This window comes from Chiloscyllium plagiosum, chromosome 10 (assembly GCF_004010195.1).
Source record: "Chiloscyllium plagiosum isolate BGI_BamShark_2017 chromosome 10, ASM401019v2, whole genome shotgun sequence".
In the NCBI taxonomy this organism is placed as follows: Eukaryota; Metazoa; Chordata; class Chondrichthyes; order Orectolobiformes; family Hemiscylliidae; genus Chiloscyllium; species Chiloscyllium plagiosum.
Window position 1 is genome coordinate 63,995,751 of NC_057719.1, and position 12,279 is coordinate 64,008,029.

A 12,279-nucleotide genomic window follows, 5' to 3' on the forward strand; every position below is an offset into this window, starting at 1 on the left:
CACTGTACTGTAGTACCCAGTAATCAAGTTTTTTTTTTAACAAGGGTTTCACAGAATTAAAACTTGATACAGATTACAGTTTAACACTGGAATCATGACTTTGGTTTGTCCCTCCCTGACATCTCTGCAGTCTTTGATGTGACTGACCTACCCATCATCCACTCTCATCCAGCTCCATGAGACTGTCATCACTCAGTTCCACTCTTAACCATGTACACACAATTTACAACAATTTCTCTCTTCACATAGCACTGTCATCTCATGAGTTCTCCATCAATCTACCTATGGCCCCATGTTCGTTCTCATTTAGATTCTGCTTCATCACAGCATCATCTGAAAATGTGCATCCAGTTCCACAGAACTGCTGATAGCACCTAACTCTATCTCTCAACACTCTCTCTGCTGCTAAACTGCTTGTGTTTTTCTTCCATTCATGAAACCAAAGTGAGTAACTGTGATCCCTGACTCCATTTCCCTTTCAAGACACCTTCACGAGACTGCTTGGCAACTGCTTGATTTGAGCTAAGTTTCCATCCGTATCCTCTTCAACTACTTGCATCTCCATAACACTGTCTGTCTCTGTCTTTACAACAATGTACATGTCAGAATCCTAAATGTGCCGTCAGCACCTCCAAGCTTTATGGCCTCCCATCCTTTACCTGAAAGAAGTACTAATTTACTCCTGGTTGAATGTTTGCCTGCATGAAGCCCCTCACCCATTCTGCTATCCTCATTGACCTGAGTCAGCTCCTGACCTTCCACATTTTGAATTTAAAATTTCTGAGTCTACAAATTCATTTCTGCTGCATAGTCCCAATGCGTGCACAATCTTAAAGGAGGAGTTAGATATAATTCTTGGGACTGAAGGGATCAAAGTGTATGAAGCAAGGTTTGAGAAGGATATCCGCTATTATAATATTGAATGCTGGAGCAGGCTTGAAGGTCTACTCCTGTTCATATTTTTTATGTTCCTATATGCTCCATTGCTTTGGCTGTAATTTGACCTATGTTGCTGAGAAGAACTGTGAAATGTTTTATTTATTAAATAATTCTACTGACAAGGCTTTTATTTTCTTAACTCTAGAAATAGATGAACTGCTGTCTTCTCTAAAACACATACAACACAGCCTGGTTGACAGCCAGAGTCAGGATGATGTGGCTCTCATTTTGCAACTGGTTCAGAACCAGGATTTTCAAAATGCGTTCAACATTCACAATACAGTAGCCATTCACATGCACAAGATGAGTCCACCATACCCTGTGAGCGCCAATGCACAGGATCTGTCCCAGGAGGTAGGTTCATTGCTAAATAAATTAAAGAATGAGTTGTAAATTTTTTCTTTGTTTTTAACTGCAACTTTTGCAGACTTCGCTAATTTAAATTGTGATGCTAAACTGTTGCCTTTGTTAGCAATGTGTTCCTCTGGGGCAACAGGTTTTACTTACAGTTCTACTGCAAGGACAGTATCTCCAGTGTTCTCTACGCTGCCATCTGTCCATCAAAACACTGGCTCCTTCCCTGCCTGTTCTTCATCTGGTTGCTACTTTTTTTTTGTAGTGTCAACCAGTTGAGTGGGCTTACCTTCCACGAGATGGTACAACTACCATTGACCTGATAGCTTTTACTGTATTATTGAATCCAAATTTACATGTTGCAGAAGCTTGTGCATTGTTCAGCTGACCACTGCTTGGAATTCATTACTTTTTCAGCTCTCAATGGTGCAGATCCTTGTGCTTTAATACAGGAGCTGAGCTTTAAATGCAAAATCAGGACATTTAAGAATACTGCATTGCCCTTACTCAATCCCCAGAATTACCAAGATGCTTCACGTATTAAGCCCTTTGACCTATTTTTACTATTCTGAAATGGGTTGCTGTTGAAATTCGTAATCAGAATTTACCTTGCGCTCCTTTTTCTCCTGGAATTATGCAAGAGCTCAAGGGACTCCTGGAATCAGTTTCATGATCCAGGTTGCACTGCTTCATATCTCTTAGCTACCTGTTTTCCCACCTTCTTAAAAATAGGTTAGCATTACACCTCTTGATTTCCTCATTCCTAAATTTTTAAATATTCCTACACTCTCAAACTATCTTTCAGTGCTGTCTTGCTGTGTTATCATTCCTGCTTTCATTTTTTTTCATCAAAGACATGTCTCTTAGACCATGCTGCCTTTTCAAAATGTGCTCAATTTCCTGGTAGGAATTTACCTCTTCCTCCTTGCAAATTTCCTTTTCCTCCTTGTAAAGCATTGAGGGACAATATATTAGGAAAACTAGAAAAATATGAACTCTTCTCAGTTAATCCAAGTAGACAAAATTACGTTTTTCATTAATATAAGAACAGTACTACAGTTGGTGATGGTTAACTTAAGACTGAAGTGTTAACTTAAGTGTTTTAATGCTCTGTGCATCAATTATGGGGCAAGTAATTTCAGTTAGTAACAACTAACTGTCCCCACCAGCAAGAAGAGTTGCAGGGTAAGGAATGATGGGCTTGATGTCACGGGACCTGGGTAGGGGTTCAGTGTGATCAGAGGCCAAGGCCAAAGTTGGCTTTCGTGGCCCACCCCTGCCCCGCTAGGTCCTAGACTGGGGCACCAGATAAGGTGCCCTGGTTTCTCTGTCAGGAAATCTCACTTATCTGCGAGGGTAGGCAGATTACAAGCCCAGTGGCAAGTTGAGGCCCTCAAAACTGTAAATTGACCATTTAAAGTCCTTAGTTGTTGGCAGGCCCCAAAGGCCATCCATAAATCATCATCTCTCCCAGATCTTAATTGCTGAGGTTTTGTGAAGGAAATTGGCCAAACTGCCCAATTATTTGACCTTTCTTCTCCCTTTCTCACCACCTGCATGGAAAGGTGGATGCTGGAAATCAGGAACAAAAATAGAAATTGCTGGAAAAAGCTCAGTAGATCTGGCAGTGCCAGTGGAGAGAAAGCATTGTTAAAATGTTTAAGATTGTGACCCTTCAAATCATCATCAGTGAAGATGATAGCAATTGATTGTGACACATGCAACCTGTGGAATGGCGAGGTTAATCTGGTATTAGTTTTAAAGAAATCTGTTTTCATGCGCTTGTACAAGGTCTGAGTGATTTAAGGCAGGATAGAAGCAGGCTCTTTTGAATTATTCATTTACAAGATATAAGCGATGCTGACTAGGCCAGCATTCATTGACCATTTCTCATTGGCCAAAGAATATTTGACAATCAAAACATTGCTGTGGGTGTAGAGCTGAAAAATATGTTGCTGGAAAAGCGCAGCAGGTCAGGCAGCATCCAAGGAGCAGGAGAATCGACCTTTCGGGCATAAGTCCTTCTTCAGGCTTATGCCCGAAACGTGGATTCTCCTGCTCCTTGGATGCTGCCTGACATCCTGCGCTTTTCCAGCAACATATTTTTCAGCTCTGATCTCCAGCGTCTGTAGTCCTCACTTTCTCCCTGTGGGTGTAGAGTCTTATGTAGGCCAGACCAGGCGAGGATGGCAGTTTCCTTCGCTGTGAGCCAGATGGGTTTTTCCCTGATAATTGACAATGGTTTCGTAGTCATCATTAGACATCTTTAATTCCAGATTTATAATGAATTCAAATTCCAACATCTGCCATGGCAGGTCTCTAGATCTGGTGTTCAGATTAATAAACTGGCAATGATAGAACAAGAAGGATCTTTTTCATTCAGTGTTGTCATGATCTGGAGCTCACTGTATACTAGAATGGTGGAAATAGAGATGATCAATGATTTCAAAAAATAAATTTGATGGGTACTTGAAGGAAATCTGATTGTAGGGCTACAGGGATAAAACAGGGTAATGGGATAGACTGAATTGCTCTGAAGATATGGTCTGAATTGGGCCTCCATCTCTGCTGTAATAACTTCATGACCATGATGGCTCAAGGGGAGTGTTCAGGTGGCTTTCAGAAGTCGACACAAGTAATAATTTTTCAAGCATTACCCATGTCTGAAGAACGGAAGAAGTCTTGCAATGTTTTTTCTCTCATTTTGCTTTGACTGTTGTCTCTCTTGTTGCTGTTTATAGCTATAGATTATTTCCCCAGTTTGGTGAACAGGAGAGAATGTGTAAGTAAGTGGGTCATAAGATTGTATCCCTTGTAACTGACCCTAACGTACAGTTCTATAAAATTGTTAGAAAGAATATTGTATCTCGAAAGAAGAATTTGATCAAGCAGTGCTCTTGAACTTGTGATGTATTGCTGGTAATTAAGGCTATTTAGCATCAAATTTCAATCTGCCTCTAAGAACATAAACCTGAAAATTAAAGAGTAATATTACATGTTATTCTTATTAAATAATCAAAAGAAGATAGACCATGAACAGACTAGCTAGCTGCCTCCATGCAAGAAATATAGAAATGCCATGTTTCCTTCCATATCCAAAGTAGCGGAAGTGTTTTTTGATCCGCTGTCCTTCACTTTCCCACCAAATGTTAATTTTTTAAAAATGTGGAAGTAATTTTTGTTTGTTTTGCAACATTGTAACCGCATGTATTTGCATGCTAAATTTGGATTGGTTGCAGTGTTTGAGTAAGAATTATTATGTATAATTTATTTTAACCCATCGGCTTTCAACATGATTTCACAAGGTTTTTATTTACATCGGTGAGCAGTGCACTCTCTTCCACAGACTTGCAGCTGGAAGAGAAAACTTCCAAATCTTTTGCTAAATCCAGACATCATTATGAAAACATGTTGAAAAGGTGCTGCTTTGTCACAATTTTATTGAAATTGAGGCCTATTGTATGGATATATAATTGGTATTCATCACTGCCTTTTTTTTAAGGTGCAGAAGATTTTGACCATTAGTCACCAAAAAGATGGACAGGAACTCTGTGCTCTTCTGGCATCACCACACTTTGAAGTATGTGCTTCAATTACTTTTGTTAATCGTTGTACTGCATATTCTAATAACATAAACTTTTTAAGATTGATTTAGCTAAATTGAAGAAATTTTAATTTGAACTCCTGGATGGACCTTTTGCTAACTAGCATAGTTTTGGCTATTGTAGACATTCTCAATTTAATGGCTTACTGGCTTGACTGAGACACTACTTCATGAATGATCTCTCCCGCTTGACTAGTCATGCTCCTGCTGAGTCACCCTTGGTGCTGGTCATTGAAACTTCCCAACCCTGACTACATTTTGCACCTTTGCCAACCTCAGTGCTTCCTCCAGGTGGTGTCCAACATGGAGGAGCACTGCTTTATCAGCCTAGGGAGGACTGTACATGGTAATCAGCATAAGGTTTCCTTGCCAATGTTTAATCTGAAGCCATGAGACTTCATGGAGTCCACAACCAATGTTGAGGACTCCTAGTGCAATGCCCTCCAGACTGTATATCATGTGCCACCAACCCTGCTGGGTCTGTCATGCCAGTGGGACAGGACACATCCAGGAATGGTGATGGTGGTCTCTGGGACTTAGTCTGTCAGGTAAGATTCCATGAATATGACTGTTTGTTTGACTATGCTGTGAGTCAGTTCTCCTAATTTTGGTACTAGCCCCCAGGTATTCTATGGAGGAGGGCTTTGCTGGGTCGACAGGGCTGTTTCTGCTGTAGTCTTTTCTGGGGCCTAGATCAATGCCAGGTGGTCTGCTCCGTTTCACTTCTTTACTGAGACATTGTAGCAATTGATACAACTCAGTGACATGCTAGGCAATTTCAGAGGGAAGTTGAGAATCAACTGCATTGATGTTGGTCTGGAATCGCATGTAGGCTCGACCAGGTGAAGATGGCAGATTTCCTTCCCTTAAGAATATAATTTGACCAATTTCTTTGCTGCAACATCTATTCCTATATAATTAAGTTAACTGTATTTTTAACAGAAGAAAATATAAATCTTTAAAAACAAGGACTTCTTTCTATATACTTCGTTCCTAAAATATCTCTGTCCAACTAACAGAATCATAGAATCCCTACAGTATGGAAACAGGTCCTTCAGCCCAAGTCCACACCGACCTCTGAAGAGCAACCCACCCAGATCCGCTCCCCCACTCCACTACTTTACATTTGTCCCTAACTAATGCACCTGACCTACACATTCCTGAATCTTTATGGATGATTTAGCATGGGCAATTCACATAACCAGTGCATCTTTGGACTGTGGGAGGAAACCGGAGCGCCCAGAGGAAAACCCACACAGACACTGGGAGAACATGCAAACTCCACACAAATAGTTATCCAAGGCTGGGATCAAACCAAAATCCTTGGCACTGACCAGCAGCATTGTGAATCACCAAGCCATCGTGCTACCCATACTTGACCTCATCCATGCCAATCTCCTGACTGCAGATTCACTTGTCCATCACCGTAAGAGTGACCATTGCACGATCCTTATGAAGACAAGGTCCCACCTTCACATTGACAACACCTTTTCTCGTGTTGCATGGTACTATCGTCGTGCCAAATGGGGGCAGACTTGGAACAGATCTACAGCTGAAGACTAAACACCCATGAAGCACTGTTGGCCATTAACAGCAGAAGAATTATACTCCACAATCTGCAAACTCATGGCCCAACATATTCCCCTTTCAACCATTACCATCAAGTCAGGGGATCAACCCTGGTTCAATGGCGAGTGCAGAGAGGGCATGACATGAGCAGCAGCAGGAATACCTAAAAATGAGGTGTTAACCTGGTGAAACAACTAAACATGACTGTTCACATGCCAAACTGCATAAGCAGCTAGTGATAGGTCTAAGCTATCCCCACCGCCAGCAGATCAGATCTAAGCTCTGCAGTGCTGCCATATCCAGTCATGAATGGTGGTGAGCAATTAACTAAACCACTGAAGGAGGACGCGGCAAATATCCCCATCATCCAATGAAGGAAGAGTCCAATACATAGTGGAAAAGAAAAGGCTGAACCATTTGCAATAGTCTTCAGCTAGAAGTACAAGTGGATGATCCATCTTGGTCTCCTCAGTAGTCTACAAAATTGCAGGTTGCAGTTTTCAGCCAATTGGATACACTCTATATGATATCTAGAAGAGGTTGGAGGCATTGTATTGCAAAGGCATTGGGCCCTGACAACCTTCCAGCAATAAAACTTGATTCTCATCCTCCAGAACTTGCCACTCCATTAGCCAAGCCTTTCCAGTTACAACACTGGCGTCTACCCAACAATGTGGAAATTACCCAGGTATGTCCTGCACTCAAATAGGAGAACAAATCAAATCCAACCCACCCCACCATAGCAAAGTGTTAGGAGATGTCATCAACAGTGCTATCGAGCAGCATCTGTTCAGTGATGCTCACTTTGGGTTCTACTGGGCCACTCAGCTTCTGACCTTATTGTAGCCTTGGCTCAAACACGGACAAAAGAACTGGATTCAGTGGTGAGATGAGTGTGACAGCCATTGATATCAAGGCTGCATTTGACTGAGTGTCATAAGGTAGCCCTAGCAAACTGGAAGTAATTGCTATCACAGAGCAAACTCATCACTGGTTGGAGTCATATCTGACACATAGGAATATGGTTGTGGTTGTTTGAGGTCGGTCATCTCCATTCCAGGACATCTCTGCGAGAGTTCCTCAGGGTATTGTCCGAGACCCACTCATATTCAGCTACTTCATCAATAACCTTACACACTCACGCTCACACTCACTCATATGCTCAGATGTGGGATGTTCACTGATATGTCCAAATGAAACAAGATATGGACGATATCCAAGCTTGAGCTGATGAGTGGTAAGTAACATTCACACCAGATAAATGTCAGACAAATGACCATCTGTGATCAGAATCAATCTAACCACTGTCCATTGATATTCAATTGTGTTACCATTGACCAGAAACTTAACTGGACTCGCCATATATACACAGGCTACAAGAGCAGGTCAGATGTTCGGGATACTGCAGTGAGTAAACTCACCACCTGACTCCCCAAAGAATGTCCATATCTATATCTTGCTGCTTATTGTTTTCTTTTAAATCTTAGTTTAAAAGCAAATCTTTTTATCAATTAGGAAAATTACAGCAGTAATAAGATACTTGATATACAAAGCAATTATTAGAGTTTGATATACCTTGTATTTTCAGGGAGAGAGGGGGTGAAATCAGTTGGCTCAATTAGCTGGACAGCTGCTTTGCAATGCAAAGTAACACTAATAACGTGCGTTCAATTCCTGCACTAGCTGAGGTTACCATGAAAAGCTGTCATTCTCAACCTCTCCCTTTCCCTGAGGCATCATGATCCTAAGTTTAAACCGCCACTAGTCATCTCTTTCCACTGGGAAAGCAGCCTTATAGCCTGTAGGATTAAGGTGATTTGCCTTTTTAACCTACACTCAACAAGTTGCTGATGCTTGAAGAATCTATTAGTATTATTTCTCTAAAGTAATGTGTAGGGAAAATAAAACAAAACAAGCAACCGCATACACTGGAGATCTGAAACAAAAAAAGTGCTTGAGAAAATCTGCAAGTCTGGTGCCACGTGTTGAGAGAAAAACTGAGTTCATGTTTTGACCCCGGTGGTCCTTTTAGTCAGAACTGTTCTGACGAAGCGTTACTAGAGTTAATGTTAACTCTATTTTTTTTCTCTCTCTGCAGATGCTTCCAGACCTGCTGAGTTTCTCCAGCATTACTTGTTTTTGAAGGTGAAAGGATTTGCTGTTTATAGTACTGCATGAGCAAATTTTAATTGTTATGGACAATCTTTTTTGATCTCTATTTCAGGCACTACTTCAAGCCCATGATGGAGTAGCACAACAAGAAATGCTACTGGAGCCATCAAACGATGATCACGTCTATGAAAGAGTAGCTGAGTACGGAGGAGAGACAGTGAAAATTGTTCGGATTGAGAAAGCACGTGATATCCCCCTTGTGAGTATCAGGTTCTGCTCATATTTTTACATGCATTTTGCATTTACATGAAATGCTAGAATAACAGACTGTTGCTGAATAAATGCTATAACTTCACCTTCGCTAATTGTCATAAGCTAATGTAGAGTCATCCCTAGATTTGACTATTTTTGATGTTAGAACTCCTGTAGTATTGTTCTCTAATTTCTTTGTACCACTTTTGCTTAATCGTGACATCAGGGCTTGCTCAGATAAAATACCAGAAATGGACATAGTTTGACAATCATGTTACTTTTCGGCAATTTGGAAAGCACGCAGTGATGGGATTGTTCTATTTTAGCACTCTAGGTAAAGCAATCTCCCCAAGTAAGATATATCAGCAGAAATCCTTTGATCCAGGAAAACAAAAAAGCAACAAGTGCCTTGAAATAATCCCATTGCTGAAATAAAGGCTTTGAAGCAAAAAAACTAGGGATCCTGTGTGACCACCTCCACTACTGGTGTCTTGGTGCATGCCTCCTTATGCACTTGTGGAGAGTGACAAATAACATTGCACATTGCCAAAGAGTACTGTCTCTACGGACAAAGTGGCGGTTAATCACCTGAAACTCACTTTGAGCAGGCCATCGCTTGGCATCAGGGATTTGTGTTCGCTAAGCAAAATCAATGGCAGCATTATCATAACTATTCTAACAATCTTGGAAGATGAGCAATTGCATTTATTAAAGCAAAGGAAGATAAAAGAATATACATTTTAGAATCTTTTAGATCTCCTTGAGGTAAAAAGTTTTAACCTGAGACCAAGGTCAGCTGATTTCTTGGGTTCTGCCAGGAATGCTCCATGATGTATTCCAAGGGATTATTCTTATTTGTGAATTAGAATAATGGATATTGATGCAGCAGCGTTCATAATTTTAGTGTAACTTAGAGTCATAGTTGTATAGTACAGAAACAGACAATTGAGGAATAATTATATTACTTTCTAATAGGATATTACACAACTTTTCCAAAAGAAGAGGTACCTGGCCAATAGGGGTTTTCCTTTCCAACAGGACACATTAAGAAATTGAAACCCATGGTTTTCTGCCTTTTTTGTAAAGCATGGAAAAACTTGACATGCCTGCAATTTCTTTATCTGCATAAGTGATTTGCAAAACCCTCAATCACCAGCTTTAAATGAAAAATTATCATTTTTGTTTCATTCTTGGGCTTCCAAGGAGTGTTGTGTGTGATATGGGCCAAGCATAGGCAGGTGGGACTAGCTTGATTTTTTTTTTATATATTTGTATATGTAGCAGGAGTCATTCTCTAATAATTTATTCATTTAATGACAAATTGTTTTCCTACTGAAGTTTGCGATTTTGTAGCCAACTGTAGTTTTGCTAATCTAGTGGTGAGATCAACTAAGTTAACGTGTGCTGTGATTGAAAATCGGACCTAACTTAGCTGAAGAGCTCTGCTTGAATTTGAATTTTGTAAATACTAATTAGATATGTCATATTTAATGGGATTTGTCATTTTTTCCTTGCTTTTTCTCCTTCCTATACTGGAAAGATCTGTATCATGGTAGTAAAGCCTCTTCTAATTATCACAGGTTATAATCAACTATTTCAACATGCATCTAAGAATATCATGGTAAGCTCAGCCTAACTACTAACTTGTAAAGTAATTGACCCGACAAAAATGAAACACAACAGTATGATGTGTACTTCATTTTGATACACACTTCTCTGTGGCACAAGTTAGCAGTGTTTGGTTTCAGAAGCTTATTTCAGTTGTGAATGCATACGATGCTAAAGACCATTCCTGGAAATAAATATTGTACTATTTTTGAGTTTTTTAAAATTCATTTAGGAGATTTTGGTGGTTTTAGCTGGACCAACATTTATTGCCAATCCCAAAATGCAAGAATCAAGCACATTGTTATGGGTGTAGAGTCACATGTAGGCCAGACCAGGCAAAGATGAGAGATTTTCTTTTCTGAAGGACATTAGTGAACCAGATGGATTTTTATAACAAACAGTAGTGTTATTGGTTGCCATTAGACTAGTTTTTAGTTTCAGATTTTTATTGAATTCAGATATAACTGTATGCCATTCAAATCCATATCCCCAGAACACTAGCTTGGGGTTCTGGATTATTTATACCCTTCATTGCACTAAACAGTATTTACAGGGCATAGTTAAGAACTTCCAAAGAGCACAATTGATTTATTTCCTTTGTTTCATTGTGTGGGGGCATAACAGTTCAGCGTAAGAGTTGTAATAGGTTGTAAAGAGGCAATTTTGTAGATTGGCAAGAGTTAAGATAAGATGGATAAAATAAATGTGTAGTAACTTTGTAGAATCACTATTGCTGTCACTGCAATTTTGAACTTAAAAGCATTCAAAAATGAGTGTTTGTGATATGAAATATTGGAATGCTCTGTTAGAAATTAAAAATTGATTTCTGGAGCTTCATTTGACATATTTCCCCTTGCAATATATTTGGAAGGAGCTAACAAATGATATCAAAATTTTGCTTGAGAAAGTTTCACTTGAGTGTATTGTAAAATTAATGGATAAAAATAGAAAAGGATTTGGAACATGTTAATCAGATCCTATGGAATATGAAATGTAGACATGAAATCTGTGTGCACGTACCACTTGATAATTGTAGCATTGACTCGCTCCCCCAGAGAGCAGATTCAAGATTACCAAGTTCAAAACTAAACAGTGCTGAAAATGTGTTGCTGGAAAAGCGCAGCAGGTCAGGCAGCATCCAAGGAACAGGAGAATCGACGTTTCGGGCATAAGCCCTTCTTCAGGCTTATGCCCGAAACATCAATTCTCCTGTTCCTTGGATGCTGCCTGACCTGCTGCGCTCTTCCAGCAACACATTTTCAGCTCTGATCTCCAGCATCTGCAGCCCTCACTTTCTCCTCAAAACTAAACAGTGGCATGAAAAGAAAATAGGTGGTGCCAAGGTGTAAGCTGTGTTTCAATACCTGATTACATTAATTTGAAAGCTCATGCATCATACAGGTTGAGTGTTTAAAATCTGAATTTTTGAGACCAGTTTATATTTTATATATTGATGAGTAAACAATAAGTTGAAGAGTCTTAAAATCAATTTTTCCATTTAACTGCCCTTTAATTTATTGTGGGGGCAGTTGGATTAGTAGATTTAACTGTCGTTTGGATGATAACATCTGGCAGGAATTCCCTTTTAGTCTCCTTTTTTATAGAGTGAGGAATCCTTTGCTCATGTTGTAAAGCTAAACAACAGAATTGTATTTGTGGTTCTCATCCCATCTCAATCTGAGCGGAGGTTAAGACGACAACGCTCACAGCAGCAAATTATTTTTAATCAAATCAGCAGCTGGATAGACAACATTGCCTGGTTGCTCTGATGTCACAGAATATTAATAATCATTCAGAGCAACAATATAAAATATAGTTATAAATATAAAATATAGCCATAA

The 12,279-nt window shown here is 39.7% G+C and overlaps 1 protein-coding gene across 2 annotated transcripts in view; it reads left to right on the forward strand.

The window, feature by feature from the left end:
* The window catches only part of pals1a (protein associated with LIN7 1, MAGUK family member a), a 113,620-nt gene that overhangs the window by 69,290 nt on the left and 32,051 nt on the right, over nt 1–12,279 (forward strand). For both annotated transcript variants that reach the window (XM_043697930.1, XM_043697931.1), the window contains 3 exons: nt 1,085–1,293; nt 4,796–4,873; nt 8,691–8,837. In XM_043697930.1, the coding sequence (XP_043553865.1) occupies nt 1,085–1,293; nt 4,796–4,873; nt 8,691–8,837 (434 nt within the window). The remainder of the gene's footprint in view (nt 1–1,084; nt 1,294–4,795; nt 4,874–8,690; nt 8,838–12,279) is intronic.